Source organism: Muntiacus reevesi, chromosome 20, assembly GCF_963930625.1.
Source record: "Muntiacus reevesi chromosome 20, mMunRee1.1, whole genome shotgun sequence".
Classification (NCBI taxonomy): Eukaryota; Metazoa; Chordata; class Mammalia; order Artiodactyla; family Cervidae; genus Muntiacus; species Muntiacus reevesi.
This window is the reverse complement of record NC_089268.1, coordinates 36,694,766-36,711,712: the sequence shown is the minus strand read 5'-3', so window position 1 is coordinate 36,711,712 and position 16,947 is coordinate 36,694,766. Positions and strand designations below refer to the sequence as shown.

General features: G+C 39.0%; 1 protein-coding gene and 1 non-coding gene across 2 annotated transcripts; one reads left to right on the top strand and one right to left on the bottom strand.

The window, feature by feature from the left end:
* Positions 1–1,133: 1,133 nt before the first annotated feature.
* Positions 1,134–15,423, bottom strand: LOC136151241 (placental prolactin-related protein 4-like). The gene is made up of 5 exons (XM_065912184.1): positions 15,249–15,423; positions 5,993–6,183; positions 3,873–3,984; positions 1,958–2,130; positions 1,134–1,259 (listed from the first exon to the last, which is right to left on the bottom strand). Exons 1-5 carry the CDS (start codon positions 15,421–15,423, stop codon positions 1,134–1,136), a joined length of 777 nt encoding a protein of 258 aa, XP_065768256.1.
* On the top strand, positions 9,824–9,933 carry LOC136151998 (U6 spliceosomal RNA). Its single transcript, XR_010660159.1, has one exon. It is a non-coding gene; the product is annotated as a U6 spliceosomal RNA (small nuclear RNA).
* Positions 15,424–16,947: the final 1,524 nt, after the last annotated feature.

Below are 16,947 nucleotides of genomic sequence, written 5' to 3'. Positions count from 1 at the left end.
ATCTACCCTGTTCCAACATGGCCTGAGGAATAAAGATCCAGAGAGGGAGAGAGAAGGAACCCTGCAGAAATGGACACATCAATGCTTCCTGGTAGGTCCCCTGGGCCTCAGCAGGGGAGAGGGAAACATTGAATAGGCTGAATATGAGATGGAGTTGACACTTGACTGACCTGGCCTTGTGAAACCCAGAGTGATAGAATGTATGGAATGGTTGCAAGGTGATGCAGGAAATGAGGATGCAGTGGAGTGTGGGTGAAGACAGCCACTGGAGGAGGGTGGAGCCAGTTCACGTTTGTATCTGCTATTGTCTCAACCTTTGTGTCCCCCAGAAATTTCATATGATGAAATCCTGATTCCCGTGGTTATGGTATCCAGAGGTGGGGCCTTTGTGAGGTGATGGTTATAAGGATGGAGCCTCCTCAATGAGATGAGTGCTTTTATATATAAGAGACACACAGAGCCCGAGCCCTTCCCCCCATTTCAGGATACAATAAGAAGTGTGTGACCAGAAAGGGCCCTGCATGACCACGCTGTGGAAATCCATTTCCATTGTTTTTAAGTCTGTGATATTTTGTTATAGCAACCCAGAAAGACTAAGACAGCATCCTAATAATCTTTAGACAGTTCAGTAAACCTCATGCTATTTGTACAAAGGTATGAACCACTTATACTGTCTGGTGTAACACTGTGATAGTTGGCTGACAGTTTGCGGCTGGCTTTCATAAAGAATCCTGAGAATTCAGTCTTCTTGGTAGCATGACCAGAATGATGAACAATTGTCTAATTCTTTGATTCTAATAACTTGACTCAGAATAGTTGACTGTGATTCTTATGTAATCTGCTAATGGCCTTCTTTGTAACACCAGCTTCTGCTATTTGTGACTAATTTTAATAGGAACTTCATTTTCTCAATTGTAGGAGTGGATTTTCTTTTGATTTTTCTATTAAATGAAGATAAGAAATGTTGACAAATTGCCTTGTTAGATTTTGACATCTCTACAGAGTCTGTGTTTATTTTTCTAAGAGGAGACCCATTTCACAAAGCATGCATTAAAAAGCTGTATATTTCAAAGAAGCTTGCTATGGGATAGATCATTACAACCATCTCAGAGTTGGATGGGATGGATGTGGATTTAGCACTTGTCATAGAGGAGTTGGCACACCAGGAGTTTGGTGTAAATGTCAGTTTTACATGAATCTCTGTGCAGGCACTGGAACAGGTTATAAAATGAAGAATGACGCATATCTTCATTGCCCATCTACAGGGATGGGCGTCGTTACTAGAAGTGTTAGCTTAGGCCATCTTCCTTTTGACTGTAAGAATAACCTGAATACCCAAAAGATAATGACTTCTTATGTGTTTTATTAGTATTTGCTTATCTTTGTTCCTTCTAATTGTCAAATTAAGATTTGGGGAAGACACACGAATATAAAACTCTCTAGATATGGATTTTGGAGCCAGCCTATAAGAAACCTATTAGGACTCTAAAAAGTAGAAACATAACTCAAGTTTAGCTTTAACTTTCTCTTTTCTTCCTTCCCACTCTCATCCTTTGATTTGAGAAGAACAGAGAAAGAAGACACGTGGAACTTCAATAGCAGATATCCTGGGATACTTTGAAGAAAATGCTGATCTTGGAAATTCTTTTCTCTAGTTCTTTTACTCTTGAAAATATTTCAACCACTTGTACCCAGGAAGAGGCAAGCTTTTGGTGGAATTGTGTGCAATGCAGGGAAGGCTGCACATATCAAAAGTTGCAGTGAAATTCTGATTCCTTTACAGTAGACTCTATCACTATGAATGACTAGGCTCCTGCTTTATGTAGTAGCAGTCTAGCATATAGAAGTCATGAATCTTTTTTTTACAAAATGAGATATTTCAAAACTCCTTCCGCATTACAGAGGTCACCTCTTTCATTCATGAACAAAGCAAGAAAGCCCTCTGTAGGATGCTTACCTGGCTGGACGGCCTGTCTATGAGTGCTTGAAGTTCTTGTACTTTTTTCACATTCTCTCTGGCACTTGATAGGATAGCATCCGAGACTTCTTTCATACTCTGCAGGTCCTTGACTAGCTCATACAGAGGTTTTCCCCAGGAGTACAGTAACATGAGTATCCACCTAATAAGGCCTTTGTTCTAAGCAACCATAAGAAACAGTCACATTAAAATAATCATAATTCAGTGCTTTTGGTAACATGTGATCTTTGCTCAGAGCAGCTGACCTAAAGAACTCTTGGTTATTCCTATGTGTATGCAGAGATTTTTGAAGGTAGTAAAAGTTGCCAAAGTATAAAGCGTAAGCTATTAGTTCATACTTTGCTGAATTTAGTAACTAATTCTTCTGATGAGTTCTAATTTATAACATGAAGAATTTTCTTTTTTCCTCTGAAATTCTACCACCTACTCAGTGAATTCTTTTATGTTTGTATATTTGCGTGAGAGAAATCTAAGTGTTTTATGACAAGTCAGTATGTGCCTGCAGTACCTGACCCAGGAAAGAGGCATTCTACCTGTGCCCACATCATTGTCACCCGGTGATTCTTTCATATTAATGAATCAGATGAGTCATTCGTATTGATTTTCGATTGGTATTTGTTTTATGATATTGCAACAAAGAGACAATGAAGAAGACATGACATTCCTAAACAGGCTTTCTTTCCTCAGTTGATCCCAACACCAGCCCCCATGCTGGTATCAGAAGAGTCTGTCTTGTTGACATGTGTCCGGGCAGAAAATGGTACAGCGTTGTCTTTAGTAACAGCATCAGTGGGATTCACAATGGAGGGTTTTCCCCCCAAGTTCACTACTACTAGCAGAATTGAGCATGAAAATCCTGGGGGCTGAAGATCTCTAGTTAATATGCTTGATTTCTTTACATCCATGAACTGTTTTAGTGGTAAAGAACAGAGAACTGAATAGGATTAAATATAGTAATGCACATAAAGTGCTTAGTAAAATGTATGGCCATATAGTAACTCTCAATAAACTTTAAATTTAAGCTTATTGAAAAATCCCTCCTCCTCCTCTTTGACCTTTTTCCTTTACTTGATCATCCTCATTATTAATGAGCTTAACAGAGGAAAAGAATGCTGGTATCATTAAGAAAGTTGTAGAGAGAAAAGATAATATTTTAAGGGGGGATGCATGTGAAAATATTTTAAATAATGTTAGGACAAAGGGTAATGCAGGAAATCAAAAAGGAGAGATTATAATGGTGAAAATTTGGCTGCCATAAATGATTGAGGCTTGATATATAAACTGTGTTGTCCTCAGAACAGAGGCAATTGTTGCAGCCATGAGAAGCAAAGCAATGGTATATAGGCCATTGTGGGGGAGACTTACAAATTAAGAATAAAAGGTGACAGAAGAGTCATTGAGAATGACGAATGAAGGAGGTGTCAGAGATGTAGAAGCAGAATCAGGAGAACCTAGAAAGGCAGACGCGCTGGCTTGAGTGGTGCAGAATAGGACTCCATGTAGGAGTCACTAGTAACAGGGAGTACTCAAGACTGGGGTGTGTTTCTTACATATTCATGAATTTTGCAATCTTATATTTTACACATGGAAGTTCCGTTCATTTCATGTTTTCATACCGTGTAATAGCTGCAATCCTGTGTCTAATGCATTGGTTGAACTAAAGTTATCTGCATGGACAATTTATAGATCTGTTATTTTTTTGCTACTACAGATCTTTAGTCATCCCTTGATTTCACTAATGCTTCATCAACTGCATAATATAACTTCTCTTCAATTGCTTATGGTTCCTCCACCTTTCTCTGCATGTACAGTTACCATTACTTCTAATAATCTGATTCTTGGTAACACCAATATACTGTCTCATTTGATCTGGTGAAAAACCCGGGTGAAAGACTCATGTGCATGTGTTGGACTTGTTCTTTTTCCTCAGGGGCGTGGAGGGAAGTGGTAAGGCAGCTGTTGGTGGTGGTGATACAGTATTTTCTGCCCTGGGCATACTGTTCATCCTGAAAGTGATCAGGCAGTTAGTTAGGGTTTGGGGGCATTTAGCTGATGAACCCATTACCAGAATGATAACATGTTTGATAGATGTGTAATTTTTTTTAATGGGGGGGGGATCACAAAATCTGAAAGTCATTCTCTTCCTACTTTTTCTCTACATTGTCTCAATAGAAAATGATTTTTCATCTAACTTTTATAAGTTCAACCTTTTCCCTTCTCTGTTTTATTATTATCTTTTTTTAAATTTAGTATTTGAACCAACTGTACTACATATGTACCAATATTTGGTGCTTCCCACATGACGGTAGTGGTAAAGAACATTTCTGCCAATGCAGGAGATAAAAGAAGACTCAGGTTTGATCCCTAGGAGTGGAGCATCCCTTGCAAGAGGGTACAGAAGTATACTCAAGTACTCTTGCCTGGCGAATCCTATGGACAGAGGAGCCTGTTGGGCTACAGTCAGTAGGGTTGCAAAGAATCGGACACAACTGAAGTGACTTAGAATGCATGCACGCACCTATATTTGACCATTTAATCTCTTGTTTACTGTGGGTTGGAGCCAATATATTCCCTTATAAGGAATTATACAGTTATGACTTTGACTTATCTCTGAATCCACACACCAAAAAGCTTAGTGCTCATCCCAGGTGCAGAATACAATGTTGCTTATGGTGACAAAATGGTACGTCAGAAAAACATGGCATAAGGTTATAGGAAATACTAAACAATGAACTGAGAATAATAAGAATAGAAAAATCTAGATAATGCATTGACAGAGAAAAACTAATCTTTAGTGAAAGTTATGAACATTTAAAATTATTACTTGGAAGAGTTGGAAAAAACATAGAGAGTCAAAAATAGAGGATGAAAGAAAAACTAGTGAGTGAAGCAACCATGAAATTAAAAGACATTTATTCCTTGGAAGGAAAGTTATGACCAACCTAGATAGCATTTTAAAAAGCAGAGACATTACTTTGTCAACAGAGGTCTGTCTAGACAAGGCTATGGTTTTTCCAGTAGTCATGTATGGATGTGAGAGTTGGAATATAAACAAAGCTGAACACCGAAGAATTGATGCTTTTGAACTGTGGTGTTGGAGAAGACTCTTGAGAATCCCATGAACTGCAAGGAGATCCCACCAGTCTATCCTAAAGGAGATCAGTCCTGGGTGTTCATTGGAAGGACTCATGTTGAAGCTGAAATGCCAGTACTTTGGCTACCTGATGTGAAGAGCTGACTCATTGGAAAAGACCCTGATGCTGGGAAAGATTGAGGGCAGAAGGAAAAGGGGATGACAGAGGATGAGATGGTCGGATGGCATCACTGACTCAATGCACATGGGTTTGTGTAAACTCCGGGAGTTGGTGATGGACAGGGAGCCCTGGTGTGCTGCAGTTCATGGGGTCACAAAGAGTTGGACACGAATGAGCGACTGAGCTGAACTGAAAAAGAATGACATGAATGTAATAGAAGCCTTTAGCACCATTTTTTTATTAGTTGTCTGCTCTACTGTGTGCTCCTTGATTGACCTAAAAAAATTAACATACAATTTTCAAATATCTTCATCAAAAAGAGAATAATTGTTTCCAGTTGTAAACCCTCCTTCTATTGTAGCTCTAAACCTATTCCCTGCAAATCTTAATTTCTGTTGTTTATTCCAGTGAGTCTATTGTATTATTGCATGGCATTCCTAGCTGACAAATACAAAATCATTTATTTTGGAAATTTAAGAAAGAAAATGAATGAAAGGAAATTGAAAAAGTTATTGCACTCCTTAGGAGTCTTTGAGATTTCATAAAACTGATCCTTTCTTCGATTTCCACATCTTATGAGCTGACGGCTTCTTTGACCTAGAGAGTGTGTTATTTGAAGTTTGGCGGATGTAGCCTTCTTGTCTAAAGGATAGTATATTCCAGCCACTTCTGCAAAGGTTCCTTCTGGGAGCTGGGCAGGCTACAGTCCATGGGGTTGCAAGAGTCAGACACGACTTAGCAACTAAACCACCACCACCACAGTGCTTAAAAACTCATTGAACATTTTCGAGGAGAGGTTATAGATGTCGTGGGACAGGTTGGTGGCATGGGTAAACAGATCTTTAAGGGAGTTCAGGCAGAGGTCATTCCCGGAAGGACAGAGGGATGTGCAGAAGTTGCCTTGGCACAAGAGCACATTTGACATGACCAGCAGCAGGAGCAGATGGGACCCTGCTTAAATAAAAATATGAGCCGTTCTGAGATGATCTAGTCACCTGCAGTTATCAAATCCATCCTGTGGAGGGAAGCCTTCTCTTTCCCTGTTGCTCTGAGCAGGAGTTGGTGCTGTAGTAGCTGGGGTGGGGAAGAAGGAGCGCCTTCTGTGTGAATTTAGATGGATGATGATATTTGCACAGATAGATATTTGGGGAAGTAGGTTACTACCTGCATTTTTGTATTGCTCCCAGAAATGCTTCTGTGCTCTGCAAACATTTGGAACTTAATTCTGAGCCAGAGTGTGTAGGCCATTCTTTTAAGACAGTTTAATGTGGGGACTCTGCAGACCCTGACCAGAGAGGCCCTCTAGGAGTTTGTAATTTTTTCACTCTACACTGACTAGGGCTTGAATTTTAGACACGGAAATGACAAGAAGCGTACAGTTGATCTGTGTGGTTTACCATCATGCTGGGGTAAGAGTAAACACATGACTGACTGATTGCTACTATTGAGTACAAAGAGAATGCTAAGAGAAAAAGGATACTGTACCTTGGATCTGCTAACTCACCTTCGTAATCCCATGCATGTCTTTGATACTTTCCCAAAAGCTTTAAAACATCTTAAAAGTTGTGTTTCACAGTAACCCTGTGAGATAGCGTTCATCTTCACTGTGTTCATCAAGTTATGTTAATGAAGATGCAATGACTTGGAGAGGGCAAGTAATTTTCCCTGGTCCCGTTATTAGCAGATGGAGGTGACTGGGCACCAATACAGTCATCTGTTCACTTCCTGATGTCACATCACACATGCCTGTGGGCTCTCAGTATGCATATGTGTAACCAGGACCATATCAGGAGCTGTGATGACTCTGTTTAATGCGAAAAATATTTTGTCTTTGACTGCAAAACAGCAGTGACCCTAGAACATTTGTTCTATCCACTTGTTCTGCTCTGTCTATAAAATACTCACTGTTAAATTCTTTGACAATTATCAGTGTGGGGGCCTGGTTCTCTTGGCTAGCCTTGCTTCTAGGCACCTTGACAGCTCTTCTACTTTTACACATCTTTAATCTTCTCATTATGTTTGTTTCTTCAAGACAGTGGCAGGTAAATCTCCAGATGATCATCCAAGAATCTTACCTGCTCAGCACCGAGGACCCCGTCACTGGCTCTGTGGACACGCCTGGCCTTTCCTGACTGTGACGTTTCAGGGAGAAAATCCATCTGTCTGGTCGGGAGCACATCCTGACAACCATGGGGCTCAGTTTTTGAACCATCTCCAAACATCCCCTCTTTGACAGTAGAACTAGACCTTCAGGCTTCCATGATGTATTGTAATATTTCAGAAATTATTCCTGGCCCTACCTTTGACCAACAGAAGCATAAAATCATAGACTCTTGCAAGAGTGATTTTAATATTTCTTTTCCTGTCCGTCCGTTGTAAGTAAGCAGAATTTAAGACTGAGGTGAGCAAGAATTGAGTTTGGACAAGAGAACTGATAAAATACAGATTTTATCCTCCTGAATGAGATCTGAACATGATTCTTTTTCCAGTTTACTGGAAGAGTTGTAATTTAATGAAGGATAAGATATCAGCATTTACTAGGATTTCTCTGCTTTTAGTTTAAAGGGGGCATGGTATCTAAGAAGAAAATGGTTATTTAAAGTTAGGTGATGATTTCACAATTTGTACGGAAATACAAAAAACCTTGAATAGCCAAAGCAATCTTGAGAAAGAAGAATGGAACTGGAGGAATCAACTTGCCTGACTTCAGGCTCTACTACAAAACCACAGTCATCAAGACAGTATGGTACTGGCACAAAGACAGAAATATAGATCAATGGAACAAAATAGAAACCCCAGAGATAAATCCACGTACCTATGGACACCTTATCTTCGACAAAGGAGGCAAGAATATGCAATGGAAAAAAGACAACCTCTTTAACAAGTGGTGCTGGGAAAACTGGTCAACCACTTGTAAAAGAATGAAACTGCAACACTTTCTAACACCACACACAAAAATAAACTCAAAATGGATTAAAGATCTAAATGTAAGACCAGAAACTATAAAACTGCTAGAGGAGAACATAGGCAAAACACTCTCCGACATAAATCACAGCAGGATCCTCTATGACCCACCTCCCAGAATATTGGAAATAAAAGCAAGGATAAACAAATGGGACCTAATGAAACTTAAAAGCTTTTGCACAACAAAGGAAACAATAAACAAGGTGAAAAGAAAGCCTTCAGATTGGGAGAAAATAATAGCAAACGAAGAAATAGACAAAGCATTAATCTCAAAAATATACAAGCAACTCCTGCAGCTCAATTCCAGAAAAATAAATGACCCAATCAAAAAATGGGCCAAAGATCTAAACAGACATTTCTCCAAAGAAGACATGCAGATAGATGGCTAACAAACACATGAAAAGATGCTCAACATCACTCATTATCAGAGAAATGCAAATCAAAACCACAATGAGGTACCATTACACGCCAGTCAGGATGGCTGCTCTCCAAAAGTCCACAAGCAATAAATGCTGGAGAGGGTGTGGAGAAAAAGGAACCCTCTTACACTGTTGGTGGGAATGCAAACTAGTACAGCCGCTATGGAGAACAGTGTGGAGATTCCTTAAAAAACTGGAAATAGAACCACCATATGACCCAGCAATCCCACTGCTGGGCATACACACCGAGGAAACCAGATCTGAAAGAGACACGTGCACCCCAATGTTCATCGCAGCACTGTTTATAATAGCCATGACATGGAAGCAACCTAGATGCCCATCAGCGGACAAATGGATAAGAAAGAAGCTGTGGTACATATACACAAAGGAATATTACTCAGCCATTAAAAAGAATACATTTGAGTCAGTTCTAATGAGATGGATGAAACTGGAGCCCATTATACAGAGTGAAGTAAGCCAGAAAGATAAAGACCAATACTAACGCATATATATGGAATTTAGAAAGATGGTAATGATAACCCTATATGCAAGACAGAAAAAGAGATACAGTTGTATAGAACAGACTTTGGGACTCTGTGGGAGAAGGCGAGGTTGGGATGTTCTGAGAGAACAGCATTGAAACGTGTATATTATCAAGTGTGAAACAGATCGCCAGTTCAGGTTGGATGCATGAGACAAGTGCTCGGGGCTGGTGCACTGGGGTGACCCAGAGGGATGAAATGGGGAGAGAGGTGGGAGGGGGGTTCAAGATGGGGAACACATGTAAATCCATGGCTGATTCATGTCAATGTATGGCAAAAACCACTACAATATTGTAAAGTAATTAGCCTCCAACTAATAAAAATAAATGAAAAAAAAATAAAATTAGGTGATGAAAATAAAAGAAGTGGTTCTCATAAAAAAGACATATAAGTTGGAGAAAATTGGGACTATCTCTCTCATCAACTAGAGAACTTATTGTGACAGGCAAGGAGAGTAATAGCTTGTATAACATAGACATATTTGTGTGCATGTATACATGTGTTATGCATAGATATATGCTTAATTCCTACATGGAACTTTGGACCTTATCAAAATTTGATTTTATAAGAGGCAGTAAATATAGCAGAATACCCAAATTCCTAATGTAATCGATCACTTATTGGTAGATGACTAATTATATGATTTTTTTTTTCTGTTGAAATGTTATTTGTTCGCTTTGGTAGCATATATATTAAAAAATTGAAATAATACAGAGAAGGTTAGCATGGCCCCTGCCCAAGGGGGCACACAAATTTGTGAAGCCTTCCATATTTTTCTGTAACAACTTCGAGGGGTGGGATGGGAAGGAAGGTGGGAAGGAGCTTCAAGAGCAAGGGGACATAGGTATACCTGTGGCTGATTCATGTTGATCTTTGGCCAAAAGCAGTACAATATTGTAAAGCAATTTCAGTTCAGTTCAGTCGCTCAGTCGTGTCCAACTCTTTGCGACCCCATGAACTGCAGCACGCCAGGCCTCCCTGTCCATCACAAACTCCTGTCCATCCAAACCCACATCCATTGAGTTGGTGATGCCATCCAACCATCTCATCCTCTGTCGTCCCCTTCTCCTCCTGTCCTCAATCTTTCCCAGCATCAGGGTCTTTTCAAATGAGTCAGCTCTTCACATCAGGTGGTCAAAGTATTGGAGTTTCAGCTTCAATATCAGTCCTTCCAATGAACACCCAGGACTGATCTCCTTTAGGATGGACTGATTGGATCTCCTTGTAGTCCATGCGACTCTCAAGAGTCTTCTCCAACCCCACAGTTCAAAAGCATCAATTCTTTGGCATTCAGCTTCCTTCACCACCCAACTCTCATATATGACCACTGGAAAAACCATAGCCTTGACTATATGGACCTTTGTTGGCAAAGTAATGTCTCTGCTTTTTAATATGCTGTCTAGGTTGGTCATAACTTTCCTTCCAAGGGGTAAGCGTCTTTTAATTTCATGGCTGCAATCATCATCTGCAGTGATTTTGGAGCCCAGAAAAATAAAGTCAGCCACTGTTTCCATTGTTTCCCCATCTATTTGCCATGAAGTGATGGGACCAGATGCCATGATCTTAGTTTTCTGAATGTTGAGCTTTAAGCCAACTTTTTCACTGTCCTCTTTCACTTTCATCAAGAGGCTCTTTAGTTCTTCGCTTTCTGCCATAAGGGTGGTGTCATGTGCATATCTGAGGTTATTGACATTTCTCCTGGCAATTACCCTTCAATTAAACATCAATAAATTTAATTATTAAAAATGTTTTTGGGATCATATAACAGGTTCAGATATCCATTGTATGACTAAAGAGGATCTGGACTGGATCCTGGAAGGATCCAGGACTGGAAACTGATGGTGTCAATTATCATTGGTTAGTGATTCATTAACTTTATAGTTGAATGAGAAAAATAAACTAACACACATTACTGTCTGTGATTCAGTGTCATAGCAAGCTATAATCCTTGTCTGCATTTGCTTTTAGGTGGTATAGTGCCCAAAATTTGAAACCGTGGCTGTTCCCAGAGGCGCACAGTCACGAGTTCTGCCCAGGGTTTTTGTTCCCAGTGCTGGAGGCTTCTGTTCGTGGTCCACTAAGCCTGAAATTTTCTTTCCTGAGCATTCTCTGGTTCTATCATGTGCACAAGTCTTTATATTTTGGTTTTCTAATTTGATTCTATTATTCTTTTGATCAGAGTACCAAGTCTCTTTATGATTTATTTTTCAGACCCTTTTGTGCTTTGACTTCTGATGCTCATTAGTATATTTGCTTCCATATCTACCTCTCTGAGTAGTTTTCGGCATCTACATACACCCTTCCCTATTCTCTTACTGTCTGGATTTTGGCTTTTAGCATCAGCATATTTTTATGAACTTCGTTTTCCTTCTGGTGCAGTTTCTTTTGTACAACTTAAGCTGGTTGGCTCACATCTGGCTTGTTCGTGTTGTCTCCAAAAATTTAGAGAACTCTGCTTTCTTTCTAGGCACTACTGCCCCTTGTTTTGATACTCCTGCTAATTTTCTGTGATTTCACTTCCTGCCTCATAAGCTTTGTCTTTCTCAATCTCTGTAACATGAGTACTATGTGTCTCTATGTTGGTATTAATATTTTAAATAAATATCAACCTAGTATAGTAGAGAATTAAAAGGAATAAAATTACAGTACTATTAGTAATAATACATTCCCCTGAATTATGATCCAGTAATGCTCCCAGTTTTAAATGACTTTCTATCCATGTGTTATTGAGGTCCCCTAACTCATTTTTCCTTACTAGATGTTTCAATTTTGACATAGAGTGTAGAAAACAATGGAGTGGAAAATTCTGAAAATCACCTTGGATTTTAGATACCTCAAGATTAAGTATGTAATTATTAGCTTTTTATAGTTAGTAGGGCTTTTCTTAGCAAATGTAGCTCAGTATAGGGTGATTGATATTGAGTGAAGGATGTATACTATGAACTGCAATCACCAAACAGGTGATTGGAAATAAAGAAAGCACTGCCAGAAAGACACAGGCTTTTGTTCTGGAAGGAGAAACTTACAGTGTCTGTCATCTACGCAGTCTAATCTTCAGATTTTTCAAAACACTTACTCTTCCTTTGCTCATTTAATAATTTGGGTTATTTGATTTTTTTTCCTACTGAGTTACATGAGTCTCTTATATATACATGAATATGAAGCCCTTACCAAATATGTGATTTGCAAATATTTTTTTCATTCCGTAGATTGTCATTTGATTTTATTGATGGCTTCTTTTACTATGCAGAAGCTTTTGAGTTTGATGTGGTCCCACTAGTTTATTTTTGCAGCTCTTGCCTTTGCTTTTGATGATTGGGTTGTATGAGCTGCTTGTATATTTTGGAAAGCAATCCTTTATCAGTTGTTTTATTTGCTCTTATCTTCCATTTTTATCAAAAGACACAGACTAGCTGGATGGATACAAAGACAAGACCCATATATATGCTGTCTACAAGAGACCCACTTTAGTCCTAGAGACACGTACAGACTGAAAGTGAGAGGATGGAAGAAGATATTACATGCAAATGGAAATCAAAAGAAAGCCAGATTGGCAGTTCGCATATCAGACAAAGTATACCTTAAAATAAAAATTATTATAAGAGGTAAAGAAGGACACTACCAAATGATCAACGGATCAGTTCAAGAAAAAGACATAGCAATTGTATTTATGTACCCAACATAGGGACACCTCAATATATAAGGCAAGCACTAACTGACATAAAAGGGGAAATTGACAGTAACACAATAACAGTAGGAAAAGTTAACACCTCACCTATACCAATGAACAAATCATCAAAACAGAAAATTAATAAAGAAACATAAGCCTAAAAGGAAATACTAGACCAAATGGACCTAATTGATATCTTCAGCACATTTCATCCAAATGCAGATGAATACACTTTCTTCTCAAGTGCACATGGAACATTTTCCTCATCTTGGGTCACAAATCAAACCTCAGTAAATTTAAGAAAATTGAAATTATATCAAGCATTTTCTCTGACCACAACACTGTGAGACTAGATATCAATTACAGGAGAAAAAAACAACTTTAAAGAACACAAACACATGGAGATTAAACAACACATTTCTAAATAATGAACAGATTACTGAAGAACTAAGGGAAATAAAAGAATTCCTAGAAACAAAGTACAATGAAAACATGATGATCTAAAACCTATAGGATGCAACAAAAGCAGTTCTAAGAGGGAAGTTTATAGCAATACAAATCCTACTTCAAGAAACAAGAAACACATTGAATAGACAACCTAACTTTACATATATTTATCTTTTTTAAAATTTATCAGTGTCTTAAAGGTTTTGTATAAAATCTTTCAACACCTTGCTTAAGTTTATTTCTAAGCATTTTATCTTTTTGTGATGCAATAGTAAATGGGATTGTTTTCTTTATTCCACTTTCTGATAGTTCGTTGATGATACATAGGTACGCAACTGAGTTTCATATATTGGAATATAGTAAAGAAAATGTATGCTACATCTTTAATGAATAGACATTTTTCCACAAATAAGACCTATAGATAATCAAGAGGCATATGAAAACATGCTCAACATCACTAGTAATTAAGGAAATGCAGATCAAAAGCACAAGAGATATCACCTCATAACTGTTTGAATGACTAGTACCAAAAATGTAAGAAATGACAAATGTTAATGAGGATGTAGAGAAAAAGGGGTGCTTATGCACTGTTGGTAGGGATGTATATTGGTGCAACTCCCATGGAAAAATACTGTGGAGGTTCCTCAAGAAATATAAAAGAGAACGGTTATGTGATCCATTATCCCACTTCGGGATATATATTCAAAGGAAATGAAATCTTTGTCTCAAAGAGATATCTGTATTCCCATGTTCATTGTAGCATTATTCACAGTAGCCTTGTTATAGGAACAACCTGAGTATCTGTCAACCGTTGAATGGATTAAAACAATGTGATGTGACACATATAGGTAAATATTATTTAGCCATCTGAAAAAGAAAGAAATCCTTCCATTTGTGGCAACATGGATGAAACTGGAGGGCATTATGCTAAGTGAACTAAGTCAGAGAAAGGCAAATACCATATGATCTCAATTATAAGGAATCTAAAAAAAAAAAAAAAGTAACTCAGAGTAGAAAAATGATTGTCAAAGCCTGGAGGGTGGGGGAAATGAGAGATTTTTAAAGGTTACACATTTTCATGTATTAAAAATTAATAAGGTCTGAGGATCTAATGTTTGAGCCTCATGATCTAACCGTGAGATCTAATCATGAGTTTGAGCAAGCTTTGGAAGTTGGTGATGGACAGGAAGCCTGTCTTGCTGCAGTCCGTGGGGTCACAAAGAGTTGGACATGACTGAGCAACTGAACTGAACTGAGGATCTAATCTATAGCATGGTTACTGTAACTAATAAGATTGTGTTGTATTTTTGAAATTGTCTAAGAGAGTGGACATCATCAAGTGGCCTCACCGACTGGATAGGCATGAGTTTGAGTAAGCTCTGGGAATCAGTGATGGACAGGGAAGCCTGATGTGCTGCAGTCCATGGGGTCGCAAAGAGCTGGACATGACCGAGCGGCTGAACTGAAGAGAGTGGAACTTAGCTGTGTTCTCCTCAAGAAGCAAAAGTTAAACGTGTGGTGATGGCAGTGTTACTTAATGGAAAGGGAAACTCATTTCTAATCCATCCACAAATGGGGGTGGACAAGATGATGGAGGGGTCGGTGAGAGTGGGGTACACCTCTCTCCACCGATGCATCAAGAACGTCTAAAGATGCAACAGTTCTCACAGAAGACCAGGTGAATACTGGCAGGACTCCCTGACTACTGAGAAGGAATATCTGGATCCACACAGAACTCGGTAGGACAAAGGAAAGAAGGGACGAGGACGAAGGGGAAAGAAGGAGGAGAGCACGTGGGACAAGCCTGCACTTTGGGCTGAGGGAGCTGATGCGCAGGGGAGAGATCCCCGCATCCATGGCCGTCCACTGGAATGGGGGAGTCATTTGAAGCTGTTGGGGAGTGAACTAACTAACCTGTGACCGTCTGAAAGGAGTGAGAACCACATAGACAAGCCATGCTGCAGCCTTTCACACCTCGGACAGGGTTGTAAGTCCACTGATGTCCACGGAAGCTGGGGGCTGGAGCCATGGGGATTGCGGAATGATCCCACGGTGAGGACTCCTGTTGACCGTGGGGAATCAGCCAGATGGGATGGGGTGGAGGAAATCTGCTGCATCGAATGCTTCTTAAGGAAAGCCACGAGGCCATAAAAGTAGGGTTCAACTGCCTGTGGGGTGGAGATATCTCTTTCTCCATGGTGGTACCTGTAGGCTGAGCAATAGAGAAAGACTTCGGTGAGGGTGGTCCTTGAGTGCCTGATGCACTGAGCAATGGAGAGTTTTGAATGTCTATATACCTACCCTACCCTATTCTGTCTAAATTGTGGGTTTTAGCATCATAATATTTTTATGAACTTAAATTTCTTCCGGTAGAGTTTCTGGTTTACAAATTAAGCTAATTCCTCACATCTGACTTGTTCTTGGGGTTTCAAGAAACTTTGAGAACCTTCCTTCCTTCTCAATGCAGTCCTGCCCTTTACTACCACTGCTGACTTCCCATACTTTCATATCTTGCCTAATATATTCTATGTCTTTCTCTAGTCATGATAACTTTAGTAGTATATGTCCCTATGTTGGTATTAATATTTATAATAAATTATTAACCTGATGCAGCAGAGAATCAAAAGGAATACAGTTACAATAGTAATAATAAATTACCCCCAAATTATAATCCATTAATGCTCCCATTTAAAAATGATTTTCTATGTGTATATTATTGAGGTCTCTTAACTCATTTTTTCTTACTAGGTGGTTCAATTTTGAAATGAAATATAGAAAACAATAGAGTGGTAAACTCTGAAACTTACCTTCCTTTTTATATGCCTAATTAGTAAGTATGCAAATATTAGTTTTTTCCCCCAGTGGGACTATTAGTACATATTATAGCTCACTGTGGGGTGTTTGCTATTGACTGAAGAATGTCTGTGAACTGTAATTCTCAAACAAGTGAGTCGAGATGAAAAGGCACAGGCTGTTGTTGTTCTGGAAGGAGAACCTTGCTGTGTCTCTCATCTACAGTCTAATCTTCAGATTTATCGAAACTCTTACTTTTCTTATACTCCATTAAAAATTTGGATTGTTTATGTTTGCCCTTGAGTTGTATGAGTATCATGTATTTTTGAATATTAAACCATTATCAGATATGTGATTTGGAAATATTTTCTCGCAATCCATAGGTTGCCATTTGATTTTGTTGATGTTCCTTTGTTTGGGGTTTGATGTGGTCCCACTTGTATATTTTTGCAGTTGTTGCCATTGCTTTTGGTGTGAAACCCAAAAACTCATTGCAAAGACCGTTGTCACGAAGGAAGATTACCTCAATGTCTTCTAGGGAGTTTAATTGCTTAAAGTCTTATGTTCAAATGTTTAATCCCTGTTTAGTTGATTTCTGTGTATGGTAAAAGACAGGGGTACGGTTTCATTTTTTCATAGGACTGTCCAGTTTTCCCAGTGCCATGTTTGAAAAGCTTGTCCTTTCCCCACTGGATATTCTTGGCTCCTTTCTCATAAGCTAACCAACAATATATGGGTGCGTGTTTCTTTCTTGCTTCTCTGTTCTGCTCTGTTGATCTATGTGTCTGCTTTCATGCCAGAAGCAAATCATTCTGTTTTGATTACTATAGCTTTCTAATACAATGTGAAATCAGCAACCCTAGTCTCGAACTGTGTTCTT